At 50.9% G+C, this 20,853-nt stretch overlaps 1 protein-coding gene across 3 annotated transcripts in view; it reads left to right on the top strand.

Annotated features, from left to right (window-relative positions):
* Positions 1-18,358, top strand: part of LIN52 (lin-52 DREAM MuvB core complex component) — a 140,484-nt gene extending 122,126 nt beyond the window's left edge. For all 3 annotated transcript variants that reach the window (XM_004739280.3, XM_004739282.3, XM_013058687.2), the window contains one exon: positions 18,119-18,358. In XM_004739280.3, coding sequence (XP_004739337.1) covers positions 18,119-18,246 — 128 coding nt within the window. In that variant the 3' untranslated portion in view covers positions 18,247-18,358. The remainder of the gene's footprint in view (positions 1-18,118) is intronic.
* The last annotated feature ends 2,495 nt before the right edge of the window (positions 18,359-20,853 follow it).

The following is a 20,853-nucleotide window of genomic DNA, read 5'->3' as shown; positions in this document are numbered from 1 at the left end:
TCTCACAAGCCTTGCTTTCTATCCCCATTCTCTCTTCTCCTGGAAGATCGCTGTCTTTTTCAACAGAGCAGTGGCCCATCAATGGCTAGGGCAAGAAGCCACCACTGGCCACACTCCATGTGGCTCAAAGGTTGGCCACTTAATAAACAAGACACGGCTCCCTCAGGATTGCAGCCCATTACTGGGATTACTAGGGGTGACACAGCCATGAACTTGGTCATAGCCAGGGACAAAGGAATGCAGGGGAGAGTGGCATGTGGAATCGCAATTAAACTCAAACTCTGAGCTGAGTTGGACTCACACATATTTTCATCTTATCCTGTTCTCTGCTTTCTGTTTGGATCTCTACTTGATGCTTTGGAAAGGGACCTCCAATACCAGAAAATAATTATCTGGAATCCAAGGAGCCAGAAAGCTCAAGTAATAAGAATGCTTTGTTTTTCCATCTTCCCTGTCTGAGACACACAGAAGTACCAATGAGGTTTGACTTCCTTTAAAATAACTTTTGGGAGATGTCAAAGAATCTGAACCAAATTCGTACAGTCTCTTACGGTTTCTTTGGCTATAAACAGGGATTAGAATAGTACTTGCCACATAATACGTGCTTAATAAGAATTTGTTGGAAGAGCTACGCCATGACACTCAGTGTGCACAGCTTTCTTGCTAGTCTCAGTTAAGAGTGTGGATCTGGAGAGAGAGGCAGTGTGTGGTCATGCAATTCACTTCTCTGAACCATAGTGTCCTTGGGACATTTCCTATGAGGCAGGCAAGGGGCGCCTGGGGTGCTCAGTTAAGCACCCGATTCTTGGTTTCAACTCAGGTCATGATCTCAGCGCTTTTGTGAGATCGAGCCCTGCATCAGGCTCTGCACTGGGCATGGAACCTGCTTAAGATTCTCTTTCCCCTTCTCCTCCTGCCCCTCCCTCTCCTCAAAAAAAGGGGAAAAAAGAGAGAGAGAGAGAGAGGCAGGCAAGCATCATGGATAAGGGCATAGACCCAGATGTCAGATTGCCTGGATCCAAATCCTGTTTTTGCTGTCTGCTAGACATGTAACCAGAAGAAAATCGCTTCACCTGTCTGTTTGGTTTACCCCTTTATGGGGTGGGTCCAATAGTAGTGTCGAACTGCTAGGGTCATTGTGGAGATTAAACTAGCACTTGCAAGTATTCAGAATAGCACATGGCCTATCTTACCCACTACATGAGTGCTTGATGGATATAGCTTTTAAGATGGATTCAATGCATTATTTCATTATTATACTCACATTTGTTAAAAATTGGTAATTCTTACAGAGAAAATAGAGTAACTTTCGGTTCCCCAGAATAGTTGGAAGGGGTAAAGCAGAGAAGCAGTTTCTCTCGCTCTTTGCCGAGAGCTGACTGCTTCCTGGGTACCCCTGCCCTCCTCCTCCGACCCTCCGGGGCAGCCTGTGCTGGCGTGGACATTCAGCAAGTATCATGGCTGACTCTTTGTTGCTCACGAACAAGGGAAGGAGAGGTGTTCTTGGTGACAGTGGCCGGTTTCTGAGCTGATACTGAGCTCGGCAGAAGCCTCAGCTCGCTGGACTTCCCTAGTCTTGATGGTCCTCCCATTTGCTGAGCATCCACACTCTTCCAGTCACTGCACAGGGATGCTCTTCCCTGTTTTGCTGTGTCCTCCAGCCCTCCCCACCCCACCCCTACCCCAATCCCGCCATCCTTCTTCCAGATGCTCCCCTTCCAGGCCCAAGCAGGAATCACTTGGGCCTGGACTCCCCCCGCAGCAGTCTCCTCCGGGCTTTGTCCTCCCCAGGAGCCCGCGGGGAACAGCCTGGCCTGCCTGTGCAGCCCGAGGGCCTCAGGGTCAAGCGGGGCTGAAGGTCACATCCCAGGGCTTTCCCGGATGCGGCCAAGCCCCAGGAGCAGAGCAGGCCCGAGCCAGTGGCTTCACACAAAGGAGCAGCGGAGAAGAGTCAGGTTGGAAAAGTCAGTGACTTTAGGCGGAGCGGAAATGAGAAGCATTGGCTGCAGCCACCAGCAAAGCCCTGGGTAGGGCCACGAGGGTTGTGTAGGGGTCAGAACCATAAAGGTCTTTGAGGAATCGGGAAAGCAAACTCCTGAGAACATCTTCCTTGGCCTCCTTTTCCCCTCATTTGTCTCTGCTGTCACTGCCTCCACCTTTTTTGGGAGGGAGGGAGGGAGGCGCAGAAGGAGAGGCAGAGAGAATCCCAAGCAGGCTCCACAGTCAGTGCAGAACCCAGGCTGGACACAATCTCATGATCCTGAGATCATAACCTGAGACAAAAATAAAGAGTCAGATGCTTAACCTACTGAGCCGCCCAGGCGCCCCTGCCTCCACCTTCTCGGCAGACCCTCATCCCTTGCTTTTCTCACGGGGCTGCTTACCTCAAGCCAACTGGTCCTTTGTACCTGGAACTATTGATTAAATCATGGTACGTTCACATAGTGAACTGTGATGCAGCCAGTTAGTATGTTTGCAAACGGTTACAATATCATGGAAGAAATAGTTTGTCATAAGGGTAAGCAAAAATAAAATAGCAAGATGTAAAATTACAAATGTGACATGATGTCCAATATGGGGGGGGCAGGGTATTATAAGGAAATAGACCCAAGGTGTTAACGGTACTTACTGCCTGGTTGGAGGATTGGGGGGGGTGGTAATTTTTGCTTTTTTCCTACATTTTCCAAACTCCCTACAGAATCACGTGTTGTATTCATCATATGGGGGGGAAGCCTCTGGAGCTGAGTATATAGATGGGGCTTAAAATGCCCAATCAGCCCAACCTAGTACCACGCACGTGTGCGTGCGCATGTGCAGACTTTACCGGTGACATTTGTTTATGGTAATGAGATTCATTCTTGTGTATGAACATGTCTATCCATCTGTAAACCTCTAAGTATTTACCAAGCACCCACTGAGCATCCAGCCCTGCCCCAGATCCTACTCCATCAGGTAAAGTGTGGACGAAATGACTTGTGCCCTAAGCATGCTCCTTCCCAGGGCCCTGCCCTCCTCACATGCCACAGGGCCTTTGCTCAGGAACAGAAAAATGTTCTCTTAGTACATGTTCAGTTAGGGCTGCCAAATAGCTCTTTTTCCTCAGTCCATGCCCCCATAGGAAGCTATATCTCACCTAATTTTGATGTTGACTCTTAAGGATGAATTTCCCCAGCTCGGGGGCAAGCCAAACATTCCTCCAGATGTTGTACTGTGAGAGCTTCCTTCGCTGCTTTCTTCCTGCTTGTTTTCCCTTCCCAACCAGGAGAGAAGGGAAGGGGAAAAAAAAAAAAAAAATAGAGGAACTTGGGGTCAGGAGTAGGCATGGGTCAGGGCGGCCTGGAATGATACTCCTCTGTTTTCATCCCAGAGCGCCAGACAGAGGGAAAGAACGTGAGGTACCTCCTGTGCAAGCTGGGATCTGAGGGACACAAGGGGTGCATGGGGGGGTGGTTCTCCCCTTTATTGGGAACACGTGTGTGTGTGTAGTCAGGGTCCCTGCAAGGTGGGAAGCAGGGCCGTGGAACTGATAAAGAGATGTGAGCCTCGGGGGCTGGTTCACATGGAATCATGCAGAAGAATGAATTCCATCCTCCAGAAATGGGTCTCGTCGACTGGAGTCTACAGGCCCAGGGATCTAACTAGGTCTTGGAGGGCCTCCAACAGAAATAGATGTCATGATGAGTAAGAAAAATGCTGTGCCTGAGACCCCTGCTCCCTCCTCTGGGTCACCGGTGTATGTGTCCTTGTCCGTCCTGTTGCCCAGAGAGGGGCTACTTCCTGCCCAGCTCGGGATAGCGAGACAAAGAGGAAATGTCAGCCACGCGCGGCCCTGAAGCCTGCCTGACCCGCAGGGCCTTTCAGCCTGAAGCGCCGGAGCCCCACGATCCGGGCCGCCCTCCCGGAGCAGTGAGGAACATGCTGGAACAGAGAGCTGAAGCCGTTGTTACAACACGAGGATGGCAGGACAGGCGACACCTCACAACATCACCAAAGATTGATGCAAATTGGTTTGGTTCTGACCCTGTCACGCCAGGAAGGATAATGATTCCTGCCGTGCGGGGGCCCAGGAGAGGGCGCGTGGTGGGGGCTGTGAGGTTGGGTGGCTCCCTACGCATCCTCATTAATGATCTGAAAGACAGGGGGAAACAGCATGCTAATGAAACCTGCAGATGATTGGTGTCCCAAACCCCAGAGAGGACAGAGAAATAGCACCGCGAGACCCAGAGAGCTTAGAAATATGGGCAGGAGATTGTCAAATGAGGTTCGTCTTGGGAAAATGAAAGTCGACGTGTCAGGCAGGAATGATGAAGGTGCCTCTGGGTGGAGGCCTCTGAACCTGGAAAGCAGAGATGGGTGGCGGGGCAGGCGGTTGAGTGAGGGATAGGGTCTGGGGTGTGGTGGGGGGAGACGGAGGAGCTGGCCTTGAGGACTCAGGGAACAGATCCCCTGTATATTCCTGGCGGGCCTGACCACAGTCCGAAGACTGGAGCCAGGCAGGTGGCTGTGCCCCTGTGGCCTTGGTCAGCCCGGGCCCCTGGACAAGGCTGGACTCTGGCTTCACAGCCGCAAGCTATGCCTATTTGCATCCAAGCCATTGAAGCTAAAAATGGCATTTTGACTTGAAGAGAGAAGATGAAACAAGCCAAAACACATTTATTTTAAAATGTTGCCCCAAATTATTGAAAATAAGCTCATCAGGAGTAGGGGAGGGGCACCTGGCTGGCTCAGTTAGTAAGAGCACGTGACTCTTGATCTTGGAGTTGTGAGTTTGAGCTCCACGTTGGGTGTAGAGATTATTAAAAAAAAAAAAAATTATGGGAAAGAAATATGTCCCCCATCTTCAGTGGTTTCCCATTCAGTAAACATTGTGTGGAGGTATAATTCATTTGCATTAAGCATACAAATATTAAGCGAACAAATCAGTGAATTTTTTAAGCAAATCACTTAACCTCACCAAGCCCTGATTTCTTTGTCTAAAATGGGTACAACAGCAGTGCATATCTCACAGCTGTACGGTGACGATTAAATGAGATAGAATATGTAAGCCCCCTAGGACATGGTGCGCACCATGTGGGTGATGATTATTACTATTTATTACTCTGTAATTTTATTCCCTAAGCTTTACTCCTAACTCTCCAAGTAAAGGATAAACTTCTTGAAGTCAGGGACTATCTTAAAATTCTTTTTCAGTATATGTGAATAAATCTTTGTTTGATATGTTGGTAGTGGCGGAATTCCCTTTTAATAGGAATCATTTTGTTCTAACCCTACTCAGATCTACTTTCAATGAAATCTTTCTTTAAAGGGTGCCTGGGTGGCTCAGTGGGTTAAGCCTCTGCCTTCGGCTCAGGTCACGATTTCAGGGTCCTGGGATGGAGCCCCGTATCGGGCTCTCTGCTCAGCGGGGAGCCTGCTTCCCCCTCTCTCTCTGTCTGCCTCTCTGCCTACTTGTGATCTCTCTCTTTCTATCAAATAAATAAAATCTTAAAAAAAAAAGAAGAAGAAATCTTTCTTTAAAATGAAACAAAGCCAAGAAAGGAACAAGGGGCCCCTGGGTGGCTCATTCATTTAAGTGTCTGCCTTTGGCTCAGGTCATAATCCCAGAGCCCTGGGATCAAGTCCCTCATTGGGCTCCTTGCTCGGGAAAGAGTCTGCTTCTCCCTCTCCCTCTGCTTGCCACTCCCCCTGCTTGTGCTCTGTCTCTCCCTGACAAATAAATAAGTAAAAATCTTAAAAAAGAAAAGAAAAGAATAACATTAAAAAATGAAAAATAAAATGAAACAAAGTCAAGAAAGAAAGAAACAAGGCGTACCTGGGTGGTTCAGTTGGTTAAACACCCAACTCTTGATTTCAGGGTATCAGGATTGTGAGTTCAAGCCCCATATTGGGCTCCATACTGGGCATGGAAACAAACAAACCCAAATAAAATGCTGATACCACACATTTTTTCAGACAGAACATTCCCCATTAGATTGTGCTAAAAGCACAGCCGCCGTTGGATAAAATGTTAACCCAAAGGAAAGGAACCTGGCTTTTGAGTCCAATCCAGATCTGAATTAGAGTAACTAACCATCCAGTTTGCTTAGGACTCAGGGATTACCCAGGGCAAGGGACAGTCCCACTGATGGGACAGTTGTTCACTCTAATCTGGACCCAAGCTCTGTTACTTCATGGTCTTCTGGCCTCAGATAGTAATCCTGGCCTTGTTGAAACGTTTTCTCTTCAGTCAAGGGGATTGTTGGAAGGATCCAAAGAGATGCTGTTTGATAGTTTAGCAGTGTGTTTGACACATAATAAATGCTCAGTGAATTTTTTTTTAATTTTCTTACTAACATATAATGTATTATTAGCCCCAGGAGTACAGGTCTGTGAATCGCCAGGTTTACACACTTCACAGCACTCACCACAGCACATACCCTCCCCAATGTCCATAACCCCACCCCCCTCTCCCTACCGCCCTCCCTCCGCAACCCTCAGTTTGTTTTGTGAGATTAAGCATCTCTTATGGTTTGTCTCCCTCCTGATCCCAGTTGTTTCATTTATTCTTTTCCTACCCCCCAAACTCCCCAGGTTGCCTCTCAACTTCCTCCTATCAGGGAGATCATATGATAATTGTCTTTCTCTGATTGAGTTATTTCGCCAAGCATAATACCCTCTAGTTCCATCCACATCGTTGCAAATGGCAAGATTTTATTTCTTTTGATGGCTGCATAGTATTCCACTATATATATATATATATATATATATATATATATATATATATATTCCACATCTTTATCAATTCATCTGTTGATGGACATCTAGGTTCTTTCCATAGTTTGGCTATTGTGGACATTGCTGCTATAAACATTCGGGTGCACGTGTCCCTTCGGATCACTACATTTGTATCTTTAGGGTAAATACCCAACAGTGCGATTGCTGGGTCATAGGGTAGCTCTATTTTCAACTTTTTGAGGAACCTCCATGCTGTCTTCCAGAGTGGTTGCACCAGCTTGCATTCCCACCAGCAGCGTAGGAGGGGTCCCCTTTCTCTGCATCCTCGCCAGCATCTGTCATTTCCTGACTTGTTAATTTTAGCCATTCTGACTGGTGTGAGGTGGTATTTCATTGTGATTTTGATTTGTATTTCCCTGATGCCGAGTGATGTGGAGAAATGCTCAGTGAATATTGACATAAACTGTCAGATTCCACATAAGCAAAGTGCAGAAACAGGCATAAACTAATTTATGGTGACAGAAGTCAGAACAGTGGTTACCCTTGCCAGAGACCAGCTAGAAAGGACCTTGTCTTCTGCAGGGCTAGACATGTTCAAGGCACAAATACTGAGCCTTATCACCTCTGGGAAGCCAAACATGATATTTGGGTTACCAAAACCATTCTTCGATACTCTGTTGGTCATGTAAATAAAGGAAGAAAGAGAGAGGAGAACTTCAATTTATTTTCAAAATGGAGCAAGTTAAATAAGCAAGAATCCGCAGAGAACTTCAGTTCTTGCTTCTCCCTTCTACATGCTCCATCCTACAAAACAAAAGCTTCTGCTTTGCTGTGCTCAGCTGTCCTCTCTGCCTCCACTCATGCAGCACACGTCTAACATCCCCATCATATGGCCTCGATTTGAGAACCATGTTGTGCGGCTTTGCTTGGCTCTCTCCCAAACTCTTTCTTTTCTAATGGGAGTCACTGTCCCCTCCACAGCCAGTGGGGGCATTGGTTCCCCAAGAGGACTCTCAAAACTCACTCCCCTCCCCTACCTCAAAGCCTCCCTACCAGGAATGCGTAGTCACCAAGTCTACCTGACCTTGAGGAATATATAGTCTTTGTTCATCCCATTTCTAGGTATATCCCCAACAGAAGTGAGTGCTGGCGCTCACCAAAGGACATGTGCAAGAATTTGGATAGCAGACATGCCTGGGTGGCTCAGTCGGTTAAGCGTCTGCCTTCGGCTCAGGTTACAATCCCAGGGGTCCTGGGTTTAAGCCCCGCATTGGGCTCCCTGCTCGATGTGCTTCTCCCTCTCCCTCTCCCTCTGTGATCTCCCTCACTCTCACTCTCTCTAAAATAAATTAATTAATAAAATTTGAAAAAAAAATGTTGATAGCAACTTTATTCATGTGAGTAAAAAATTGACAAAAAGCCCAACTGTTCAACAAGAGAATGAATAAATTGTCATATATTTATACACTGGAATGTCAACAGTAAAAACACACTACTGTGTGTCACACAGTAACATGGGTGAATCTCACAAGCAAGAATGAGAGAATTCAGGCAGTTATGCAAGGGCATACCTGTGTGATTCTAGAAGGGGCAAAACTCATGTAGGGGGGTAGAGGCCAGAATAGTGGTTACCTTGGGGTGCTGACTGGGAAGGGGTATGAGGAGACTTCTAGAGGGTAGGAAATAGTTCCTATAGTGAGCAGAGTAGTGGTTACACAGGGCTATATGCAAATGAGCGTCTGTAGAAACATCCATTAAGGGGCACCTGGCCGGCTCAGTTGGTAGAGCGTGCGACTCTTGATCTCAGGGTTCTGAGTTCAAGCCCCATACTGGGCATGGAGATTACCTAAAAATAAAATCTGAGCCACCTGGGGGGCTCAGTGAGTTGAGCATCTGACTCGTGGCTTCCACTCAGGGCTCAGGGAGTGGTCTCAGGGTCATGAGATCAAGCCCCACATCTGACCAGGTGCTCAGCAGGGAGTCTGCTTAAGATTCCCTCTCTGTTTCCCTCTCCCCGCTCTGCCCCTCTTCCCCATGCTCACTTTCTAAAATAAATAACTCAATCTTTAAAAAAAAAATAGAATCTTTGAAAAATAAACAACAACAAGAACATCCACCGAGCTGTGCATTTTGTAGTTCTGTGTTCTACTGGGTGCTGTCTATGCCTCCATTAAAACAAGTGAATTTCGGTTCCTCTGTGCCCCTAAAGGGAAACTTAAGGAAAGCTCCCACAATGCCATGGAGTTGACTGTGGCAATAACACAGGAGAATCTAGAACATCCCAAACTCATCCTGGCTTCTAAACTAAAGAGTCAGAGGGAAGGATAGAGAAGATTCAATATGTCCCTCTGGCAGCTACTTTCCATCCTCCACCAGCAACCGAGGCTAAGGGCTGGGGAGGGTCCCCGTTCTGTGCTTCCCCTCTGTGACCTTGGCCTGGGGAAGGGGTGTGAGCTGAACGCCAAGAAACCCTGATGCTTGGGCTGTCTTGTGAGGGATTATCAATCTCTATCTGCCCCTCCCCTGGGAACTCAGTCCCAAGACAGGCTGCTCGAAGGCCCAGACCTGGTCTGGCTTCCCTGTTCCTCCAGAGCTGACATTTCACAGGTGATCGGTGCACAGCTGCCCAAGGGATGCCTGAATCCATGGCCTCCAGTCATATTAATTTCCTCCCACCTGGAGCAGACGACTGATCTCAAAGCTACAGATGTGCTCTTTGACTCCTGGGTTTTAGGTGATCCTTCCCAAAAGAGTTGGCATCCTAGGTGAGCTCCTGGTATCTCTGACTTGCTTTTGTCCAATTCAGTTCTGAATCCGCCAGAAAAGACCTCCAGTTCCCTCTCTAACCAAGTTTCCCAGGACCATTCGAAGGTTCCATCCCTACCCCCCACTTCTAGCAAAGAGCTATGTGGATGGAGGCTAGGACGGCAGCGCTCAGTCCCTTGGGGAGATTTCTGTGCTATCCAAATATGTAGCCATTAGACACATGTAGCTATTACATTTAAATTAAAAGTAAATAAAATGTAAAATTTTGCTCGTTACTCTAGTCACATTTCAAGTGCTCCGTAGCCACATATAGCTGCTGACTACCATATTGGACAGGGCAGAACTCCATACATCTCCATCATCATAGAAAGTCTGTTGGACAATACTGAATTCTAGATGATCTCCAGACCCTCTAGAACAGCCTCTGGAGGAGAGGAGGAAGGAAGTGAGGAGGATCGGACTCCTCCCTCAAGCTCCAAAAAGCCACCCTGCCTTATGAATTCAGATTTCAAGTTAGGTTTCATTTAGGGGGAAATTAATTTTACAGTGCTTTTTGAAAAGACAATAAATACAAACCATATTTACTTATTTATAGATATATTTATATTTTTTAAATATTTATTTATTTATTTGTCAGAGAGAGAGAGCATGAACAGGGGGAGGAGCAGGCAGACTGAGAAGCAGGTTCCCCGCTGATCAAGGAATCCGATGTGGGACTCGATCCCAGGACCCTGGGATCATGACCTGCACCAAATGCACCCAGGCATCCCACAAACCATACTTAAAATAAGCATATTGTTTTTTTTTTTTTAAGATTTTATTTATTTATTTGACAGAGAGAAATCACAAGTAGATGGAGAGGCAGGCAGAGAGAGAGAGAGAGGGAAGCAGGCTCCCCGCTGAGCAGAGAGCCCAATGCGGGACTCGATCCCAGGACCCTGAGATCATGACCTGAGCCAAAGGCAGCGGCTTAACCCACTGAGCCACCCAGGCGCCCCTTAAAATAAGCATATTGTAAACAAACAAACAAACAAACCTCTCCCCATCCCCTTGACTCTCAGTCACTAGCTTGTGGGAGCTGCACCCAGTCCTACTGGGGGGTCTTGCTTTTTCTCCCACTTAATTCTTCTTGGGTCTGGTTCATATAGGTATGTACAGATTGCATAGCAGCCTATGGTCCCAGGGTATGGATATACCATAATTTATTTAGCTATGTTGGACATTTAGGTTCTTTCTGGTCTTCTGCTGCTACAGACTTCACTGTAATGGACAAATCCCTTGAATGCATCCTTGTGCCCGTGCATAGATATCTGTAGAATGGATGACTAAGGAGGGAATTGCTTGGTCAAAGGTCACATGCTGAATTGTCCCCCTTAGGTGGTTGCAACAGTGAGTTCTTTCCCCACACCCTCAGCAGTGATGTTTGCAGGCCTGCAGGTTTCCTGCAAATTAGCGCTGGCTTCTCCGGGGAGAGGGCTTCCGGTGCCTCCTGCAACCCATCCCGCCCACCTTCCTTTTCTTCTTGTCCCTCCCTCCCGCTGCCCACAGTAGTTAACTTTCTTGGGCATTCACCAGGCTCCCGGGGACTGGTCTAAAACCCTGACTTCCATGTCTCACATACTCTTTACCACTGTCTCAGGAGGTGTAGAAACTACCGTTGTTCCCATTTTACAGAAGAGTAGCCTGAGGCTCAGCGATTCACTAATTCATGGTCACCTGGCTGGTTAGTAGTGGAACTGGGAGTCAATCCCAGGTCTGCCTCGCTTCAAAGCCGATGCTTATTACCAGTCGGCTTCCCCACGCTCTTCTCTGCCCTTGCCCCTTGTCCTAGCTGTTCCCCCCATGAACAGCTACCTACCTCGCTTCAGTGCCTTCCTTCGCCCCCATGCCAGGAGCCCTCCGTTCCTGTTCACTCCCTCCTTCCTACGGTCAGGGCACATGCCTCCTCCTCCGCTGCCTTGGTTTCCTCTGTTCTTGGCCTTGGGACTGCCCTACCTGTACACTGGCTCTGCCCAGCCCTCCCCCAGGTGCTCACCTTTGTCCACAGGGCTAGGGAGGGAGAAAGCAACGGCTTCTGTCACCTGACCCTACTCAGCCAATTCACGAAGACAAGATGTCAAGTTAATGAGCCTGTGGGCCTCTAATTAGCTGTCAATTACCTCAAATTAATCAACTCCTCGCCTAATTAAGCATTATCGGCAGGTGGGCACAAAGCAGAGCATTGTGTGGGAGCCATGAGAAAAGCCGGGCTGGCAAACTTGGTTAGGATCAGCCCTGTGCACTACACCCGCCTCCCTACCGCTCTTAGCTACCCGCCTGGTGCAGGGGCACGGGGGGCCCTCCGCCCGCCATGGTCCCTACACCCCGGGGACCCTGTGGACCTCCTGGGCAGTGGGCGGACTGTGCCTTACGAGTGGGAGTGCAGAGCCTGGAGACAGGTGGGACAGCCGTTGGTGGAAACTGTGGCCAGGCCGAGGAAGGCCATGTGAAGGGGAGGTCAGCTCCCGGCGTTGGGTAGAGCAAGGGGCAGAAGCTGGGCTCGGAGCTGGACAGAGCAGGGAGCTGGAGGCAGGTCCTGCCTGGAAGTTCAGGCCCGTGTGGGCAGGCAGACTGGTTTCCAGTCTGGCCTTGCCACTCGTGAGCTCGGTGACCCCAGGAAGTGACTTTACTTCTTTGATTCATCTCTGAGAAAAGTTGAGAATCATTTTTTAAGAGACCTTACTGGATCTTTAGGAAGATTAAGTGAGAAGATGCCTGTGAAACACTGGCCCTGTGTTAAGTGTTCAATGGTTTTTAGGAGTGACTGAAGAGGGTAGGTGGGTGCCTGATCAGAGAACCATTCAAATGGCGCCATGTGTCCCCAGGTCCTGCAGTGCACCCCTGAAAAAGGTCAGCGGGGTGCCGAGGGCGTGCTGGGTGCTAGAAGCTGGGGTGTCCTGGCTATATCCTGCTTTCCACCCCTCATGTCCCAACACCTTCGAGCGTGCACACACACAGCCCTGGGTGCCATCCGGAGCTCCCCAGGTGTGGTAACCACAGGTCTCTAACTAGTGACCAGGAAGAAGAGAGCAAATGAGGGCCCCTCCCTACTTGGGTTTGGGGCTGCAGGACATAGAGAAAAGGGTGCATCCAGGCACCAAGTTCACGCCCCCAGCTGTGGTCCTAGAGGTTGAATAGCGTGCCCCCTCTGCTTAGCACAGGACAGGTTGAGGCTGGGGACCAGCTGGCTAGATGTGCAGCCCCACTGATGGTCAAATGCCACCACATCCATCGATTCTGTGCCCTGATTCCACTCCAATCATCCCATGAAATCAACGCACCCAATTTCTCATCTGTACCTCCTCCCTTGACCCTGGCACAGGACTCCCTCTCCCTGCTTCTGGGGGCAACAGAGGTCCTTGGCCTTGCTTCTGAGCTTGGAAACATCTTCCCCTTCCCTGGATAAATCACTAAGTCATTTAGCCAACATTTATTGTGCCTACTAATTAAAGCTTGCCGTGTAAAGGGAAGATGGTTGGATAAACACTGACAAGTCACTAAGGCGCGCTCTGGAGATGTGAGCGTGATGAGAGGAGCAGAAGGGAGCTAGGATTGTGACGTACCTAGCGGATGCCGGCAGGAGTGGCAAAGCCAGATGTGGGTGCCAATCCTTCTGAATCCTGTCCACTTCCAGGTCTGTGCCCAGAGGGGGGGGATGGGGAGGAGGGGTAACCAGGTGGATGCTACCTCCACCCGGGCCGGGGCAGGTGAGGCCTCCCATGGAAAGGGAAGCTTGAGTTGAGCCTTGAAAGAGGCAATGTATTCTAGACAGAGGGACCAGCAAATGTGAAGGCCCAGAGGCATACAAAGGACATAGAGGGTTTGGGAAATAGAGATTCTTTCCTGAGTACGGGAAGGAACCTCAGTAAATGCTTACCGCCTGGGGACCAAGAGCAGGATCTCAGAGGCCTTCAAAAGGGCCATTCTAGTAGGGATTGGGGGACCCCTGGGAAGACTTGCCTAAACTCTGACCTGTCTTAGGGGAGCTGAATTCCACAGGGATTGGACCCAGAGTTTCACTGAACGAAGCTGATTGATTGGATCTCCAGAAGGAGAGGAAAGGATCTGGAGCAGTGGGACCTTCCTGAAACCCCGGAAATCACATCATTCTGTAGCCTGCCTCTCAGAAGAGAGGCCCGCTTCCTCTCTGGCACCCCCACAACACAGCCCCCAAACCAGTGCTGAGTACACGGCGAGGCCTGTGAAACATTTGGGGGATGTACTTTGTTTCTCCCTGTCACATACTGACATGTACCAGCGTGCAGGAGCTCGCTTTAAGCCCAGACCTATTTATGCCTCTGGAAAATTTTGGAATTGAGAGGAAGAGTTCCACCAGGCCTGGGAGGGAGGAGATGTGCACTGGGAGCTGAGAGGCAGGGCTGTGTGAAGGAGGAGCCTAGGCAGCCAGGCTACAGGCACAGGAGGCAGCAGCAGAGAAGCCTCAGTCCTGTCTTTCTGGGACCATCCTACCCCAGATCCCATGACGCCCCCACCTCCTTGTGGTCCTTTGTTACTTCAGTAAGTTAGGTCTCTGGGCCTGGACCCCACCCAGAATCCTCCATCCAAAGCACCTGGCTCGCAGGTAGAGTATAGTCAGAGGAGTCCCAGCCCCTGTGGGGGAAGGGGGAAGGCATTATACAGACCATCAGGCCAGTGGTTCTGATGGAGCCACAAGAACACCCAACTGGAGGGACGCCCTCGCAGAGTTGGGGGCTGGATTTTATTATATGAACAGTACAGAGCCCGGTGAAAGCATCAGTGAGTACCCTATACCTGGGTATAGTGTTATGTTTAATGTTTAGGTTTATCAAGATAGGTAATGCATACACAGTTTTTGTTTTTTATATTTAAAAAATTTTTATTTTTTTAAAGATTTTATTTCTTTAGTTGAGAGAGGCTGGGAGTGAGCAAGAGAGAGAGAGAGAGAGCACAAGCAGGGGGAACAGCAGACAGAGATAAAGGGAGAAGCAAACACCCCACCAAGCAATGAGCCCGAAGTGGGGCTCGATCCTAGGATCCTGGGACCAAGACCTGAGCTGAAGGCAGATGCTTAATTGACTGAGCCACCCAGGAGCCCCTAAAGATTTTATTTTTAAGTAATCTACACACCCAGCGTGGCACTCAAACTCACAACCCCAAGATCAAGAGTCACGAACTCCATCAATGGAGCCAGGTGCCCCCACATAAACAGTTTTTAAAACCGAATTAATTAATTAGGGCCGCCTGGGTGGTACAGTTAAGCCTCTGCCCAGAGTCCTGGGATCCAGTCCCCGAGTGAATCTTCTTGCCCAGCGGGGAGCCTGCTTCTCCCCCTGCCTGCTGCTACCCCTGCTTGTGCTCTCTCCACCTCTGAGAAATAAATAAAATCTCCAAAACAAAACAAAACATACCTGTATAGTTGCTGAGGTTAAGAAAGTATTCCTTCCTGTAAAAGCCTTACTGAATGCCTAATAGTGTTGGGTCACTGTGCAGGTTTCCTGCTCAAACTGGAGCAGGAAAAGGACTGCCCTGAGCGACTCTGAATTGTTTTACATGTTAAAAGGTGGTTCCAGCCGAACAGCCGAACCTGGCCCCGCTTACCGCGAGGCAACTGAGGCTGCAGAAGGCAATCTACTGGCGCCTGGTTACAGAAGGCCCTCGGGTTCCCGGGCAGCCCCAAGTCCAGCCTGGGCAAACGCTCCCCCGTGCCTGGGCTTCGGGCTGGGTGAGCCGGGGTTAACAGGCCGGCACGCAAGCTAAAGGCAGGCCGCTCTCACCACGGGGGTCAGTTGGTGGGGGGGGGGGGTTAGGACCCTTGCTGCCCGCCCCCCAGCCCCACGCTGATGCCGGGGACGAACGCTGCCCGGCCTCGCAGCCCACCCGGCCTGGAGGGGCTTCCGCGCCGTCACCGCTAGAGGGAGCCAGGGGCCGCCCGCCCTCCACCGCCTCCGGCTGCGCGAGGTTCCGGCCACACCTTCGGGTGGCCATCAAGCCTCAGGTCCCTGAACCTGGCCCAGGGACCTGCACGGCTCCCCCTGACTCAACCCTCCCCTGCAGCGCTACCGCTCGCCTTGTGTACATGAGGACACGGAGAGGCTAGCAGACGAGCCCGGGGCGGCACAGCTAAGGCAGGGCAGAGCCAGAAATCCAGGGTGTCTGGTGGGGACCCTCGGGTACCTCACAGGTTCTCCCTCAAGGTCTCAACCTTCCTCGCTGTAGCCTCCTATCCAGACAGGGAAACCGAGGCACAGGGCAATGCCGCGTTATACTGTGTGTGGGTGGCCCAGACTGTCTGGCCTAGGCAGGAGGCTAAAGCTAGGAGGCCAGCCCCTTGACAGATGATCGCAGCAGGAAAGCCTGTCAGGGGCAGAGGGTGCCAGCCTGCCTCAAGGTGGGGGGGACACTGCTAGTGACTCTCTCCTTGGGGTGGGTGACAGCTGTAGCCTGCGGTGGGAGGCCAGAGGCCCCACACGCTAATAACTTTCACTCACTGCCTGAAGGCTAATCCCATTACTCTGCGGGACCCTCTGGGACCACCCTCTGGGACCACCCTCCCTACCCCTCCTTAATCCTCTGCCTCCCTCTGGGAATGGTCCAAGGCCCTACTCACTGGCCCCCCGCCAGGCCCAGATACACACAGTCCTCACCCCCTCGAGTCCCATCAGACACCTGTGTCTACCCTCTCGTAATTCCTGGGGGCCCCAAAAGAACAGCCAGGAGGGCTAGAGGCCCAACCTTCTCGACCTGCCTCCCCTGTTGGCCCTGCCCTGTCTGCCTGTCCCCAGGGCGCCTTCCCCAAATGGCCTCCAGCTGGGGTCCCAGGTTTTCAGAGCCTCCTGTCTCCTTCTAAGCAGGCTTCTGTTGTAGTTTCTGTTATGTCGTCGGGGGAGAGCTGAGGTCCCTGGTATTTTCATCTGCAGAGCGGAGACAGCAGCGCCCACCTTATGCAGTCTTCTGCTGATGTGAGACGCTACGTAGCAAGAGTTGAGGGCAACCCCTGGCCCAGAGGGAGCACACTGAGGGGCCCGTGGCTGAGGTAACTTTTATCGGCCTGGCGGCCAGGTCAGATACATAAAGGAAGAAGATTTAGTCTGTGTTTCCAGAAGGAAGCCTCATGGCCTGGGGCCCATGTTAGCGGGGGGCGCCCTGGACTCACAGAGTCCTCACACTGAGGTGGTCGGAACCCCTAGTCCGGCCAGGTATGGGCTCTTAACTCTGCTCCTTCCCATGCTCCACTGGGAACCGAGACCAAGAACTCAGGGGTTCCAAGGCCTCGACTCCCCCTCAGGAAGCAGACGGGAAACTCAGGGGTAGAGACAGCTGCATGGGGGCTCCCGAGGGGCGAGGTCGGTTCAGCCACTGACTCCTAGTTTCGGCTCAGACCGTGATCTCACGGTTGTGAGGTGGAGCCCTGTGTCGGTCTCTGTGCTCTTCACAGAGTCTGCTTCTGATTCTCTCCCTCTCTGTCTCAAATAAAGAAATAAAATCTTTAAAAAGAGTGAGAGAGAGCGCGCTACACAGTGGTGGAGCTGAAATCAAATGAAGCTCTGACTCTGGAATTCTCCAGAACGTTTTACTGTTTCTCAGGATCCACTTCCAATGAGGAGGGCTGATGGGTCTGAGAACTGCCCCCCCAGGAAGTAGTGGGCTCCCCACTAGCCAGGAGCATTCAAAGTGATGCTGATAGACAATCTAATCAGGCAGGAGCCCTGAGGTCCCATGACAGGCCCCAATCCCCTCAGCGCCCCTGTCACCCACTTCCAGCCTGGGCCAGCTCACTGCCCCCTCCCCAGCCTGGGCCCAGGGGGGCCCCCTTTGGCCCTCAGCCTCCCTCTCCCCTACCTTCTGCTGTTCCTCATTTACATAAATTATCTCTCCCCAATTATCCATCCAGCTGTCCCAACGGTGATCTGTGAATGAATTAAAAACGGAATATAATTTAATAATGGCTGATTAGAAGGAGATTAGTTGTTATATAAAAAGGAAAAGCCAAGAGCCAGCTAGTTGCCCTTAATCTGAGCCAATACCATCGTTATTCAGGGAAGACTATCCTGGCCACCATCAGACTAGGCAGGCATTGGGGGGCAAGGGTTAGAGTTGGGCCCGGTGGGGCCAGACCACCCCAGAGAGGAGATCAGGGTGCTGAGGGCTGGAGTTTGAGTACCAACTCAGCTGTGGGGCCTGGGCAGTTGCTGTTACTTCCCTGGGCCCCCCTTCCTCCTTCCTTCAAAGTGGGCTTGAGTGGTTTCTGGGCTCCCTTCTTGCTCTAAATTCCAGCTGCTCTCAAACCTCTGGGCATTCCCAAGACCACAGTGACAGATCCAGTCTGACCCCTGCTAGGCATAGTACCTGGGCAGTCAGGAGTCTGGTGTTCAGGCCCTGCCTCCCAGGAAAACATAAGAGTGGGGGACGTAGACCTCCCCAGAAGGGGAGAGGCAGTCAGAGAAGAGACTGGGGTTGGTTACACCAGAAAGGCTCCATAGAGGAGAGTCTGGCCAAGAGGAAGAGGGGTGAGTGCCCAGCAGAGCCTCTGGGCCCCCTTTAGCTCAGCAGAATGCCGACCTGGTGAAGCAGGCATGTCTCTGAAGTTCCCATTCATTGTTTCACCCTCTGCTCACAGGCACCTCATCCAGGAAGCCCTCCCTGATCTCCCCTGCTTTGGCGTCTCTCCAGGGCTCCCATAATGCCCTGTGCTTTCTCAGCGCTCTTAGCACATCTGCTTATAGGCATTCGTCTCCCAGCTTGTGAGCTCCAGAGGACAGGAACCATGGCTTTTTCATCTCGGCCTCACCAGTGCTGGGGACACAACAGTTGCTCAACAACAACATTGAATAAATAAAGATGCCTCCTCCAAAAAGCCGCCTGTGATTGCCCTCACTTAGGTTTAATGTTCCTTTCTATGCTCCCAAAACACTCTACGATTCTGTTTTTAAAAAACTAGGCAAGTCACTTGTGGAGAAGTAATATACATAGACAAATGGTTCCAGATAAAGACAGATAGACAATGAGCAAAGTGGTTTAGAGGACAGGCTCAGAGTCACACTGCCTGTGTATGAATCGCAGGCCTACCACTTAGAACTGTGTGACCTTGAGCACGTGATTCATTTCTCTGTGCTTCGGTTCCCTCATCTGTAGAATGGGTGTGTTTAATTTCCTACCTCATAGGGTTTTTATGAGGATAAGATGGGTGGATTAAGCACTTTGAACTGTGCTTAGCCCATAAGTGATCGCTCAAGAAGCCCCCATGGGTATTAAGGGAGCTTGTCACACCTTGTGGTTTTCTCCCCAGTGCTGGGCTCCCTGAGGACCAGGCCAAGACTTTTCAGCTCTCTGTCAACAGTGTTGGATGGACAGATGGGGCTGTCTCTGCAGTCCCTGCTGCTGCTTTCACACCAAAGGTCCCAAAGGGGTACACGCTGTGTGGGAAGGACCAGTGCGTCTCCCCTAATATTGACAGGCTCAGGGCCACACTCAAAGTCCCCAGCCTTCCTGAAGGAGCTCACAGCTGCTCAAGGAGGGACATGCCTCTACAGGGGTCTGTCTCCCACCGCCTGAGTCTGGGCACTGTGTTCTGTGGGGCCGACATCGGGGGGATGTCGAAGGAAGGAAGGAGACAGGCCCACCGACCGGGAAGGGAAGGCTGAGGAACCCTGGAGCAGCAGCTGACCCGGGCGACTGGGGCCATCGCCGAGCAGTGGGCCAAGGGATTCCGGTCTGTGGTGCCGCAGGCTGGGGATGGTTGGAGTGGACACCAGAAGAGGCTGATTTCCTCGAAATAGGAGGAGGTACCTGTATGTGCGCATTAAGTAAGTATTGCTGGTTGGCTAACTGAGCAGCTCCAGAATTTTTCAAGCTCTCCAAGTCATAAAAACCTTGATTTCTAATGTTTGCGGAGAGGCTTGGGAATCTGTATATTACAAAGCCCTCCCCCTCGTCCCCCAGGTAAGTCTCATAAATAGAAATTTTCTACCTTCCTCCCCTCTCCCAGGCCTGGGAGCTGCAGTGCTCTTGCCTTCCTCGGCAGCCCCGGATGCCCCCTGGTGCCCCCACCCCACGCACAGCCCGGCCTCACCCGCTCCCAGAACAATCTCACCAGAGGAGCCCAGAGCATGCCCTGCCCATGTTGTGGCAGGAGGCCTTCCAGGCCAGCCTGGGCTATGGGATAATTTGATATTCAAATCCTGGCAAAGACCTGCTTCAAGTTGCTGCAAATTAAGCTGATTTTGTCCCTCCGAATGAGGGATTTGCTTCTGTGGATCAACCCTTCCCGGACTTGATGAGGTCAGGATTAGAGCCGGAGGGACAGGGAGAAAAGCGTGAGACGGGAGGCCTGACGTCTGGAGAGGCGGTGGGAGGGGGAGCCCAGGTCCTTTGGGCCTCTCACCAGTCCTGGAGTTAAGGAAGCCTCTCAGGGTCTCAAAAATCAGCTCTTCCCAGGGATGGCAGGGCCTCTGGGCCCCAGATGGCCTGGCCTCACCCACCCCCAATGGTCCCCTGAAGAGCCCTCCCGCATGTCATTCCCAAGGCCACTTGTAGACCTCGTCTAATTTTTCCAAGCACCTGTGAGGCAGGGCAACGCTGGTCACCTCAACTCACTGATGAGGAAATGGAGGCTGCAAAAAGAGAGAAGAGGCTCCACCAGCCCAGGATGACCAGGCCTCAACCACTGCCACCAGCTTGCTGTGTGACCCTGAACATGAGGCCTCTCTGAGCCCCCCGGTAAGGATTACTGACGATGCATGGACAGTGCCAGGCATGCGGGGAGCCGGCCGCCCAACAGCAGCCACGGTTACCACCCAGCATAGGTTACTGCTTGGAACATGGTTTGGAACCAGGTCCTCTCTGGGCCTCACAGAGAGTCATTCCCTGCCTCCTCCTGGAGCTCTGTGCCTGCTCCTGCCTCCTCCCCTCCTGGCAGGACCCCCACCCTGGCGGAACCTCATTTCCATCTGTTTTATCAAGGCCTGAACTGTATATTGCAGCCATTTCAAATTGCACCATTAAAGATTTTATGCTGGAGACGTTAAAATTAAAAAGATCTATGTGCAAAGAGTCACAACGAATTTAATCAACTTGATTTAATAGAAAACAGCAAATGGAATTTATGATGCTCCAAAAGACAAGGGAATTTTTTTTTCAACCAAAAATAATAAAAAGCACTTTGTGGAAAACAGAAAGTAGAGTAGTGGGGGGGGGCTCCCCATCTGAGAGTTTATCAGAACTTAATCCGCAGTGAACAACCCCAGTTGGGGCTGTTTGCCCACTAATCCCAGCTGCCATTAAAATATTAAAGATAAATCTAATCGTCTCTTTATCCAAAATAAGCGACTTTTGTGTGGGGAGAAAACATCTAAC

Source organism: Mustela putorius, unplaced genomic scaffold, assembly GCF_011764305.1.
Source record: "Mustela putorius furo isolate JIRA1106 unplaced genomic scaffold, ASM1176430v1.1 tig00000129_pilon_pilon_pilon, whole genome shotgun sequence".
NCBI lineage: Eukaryota > Metazoa > Chordata > Mammalia > Carnivora > Mustelidae > Mustela > Mustela putorius.
This window is presented reverse-complemented; position numbering and strand designations above follow the sequence as displayed.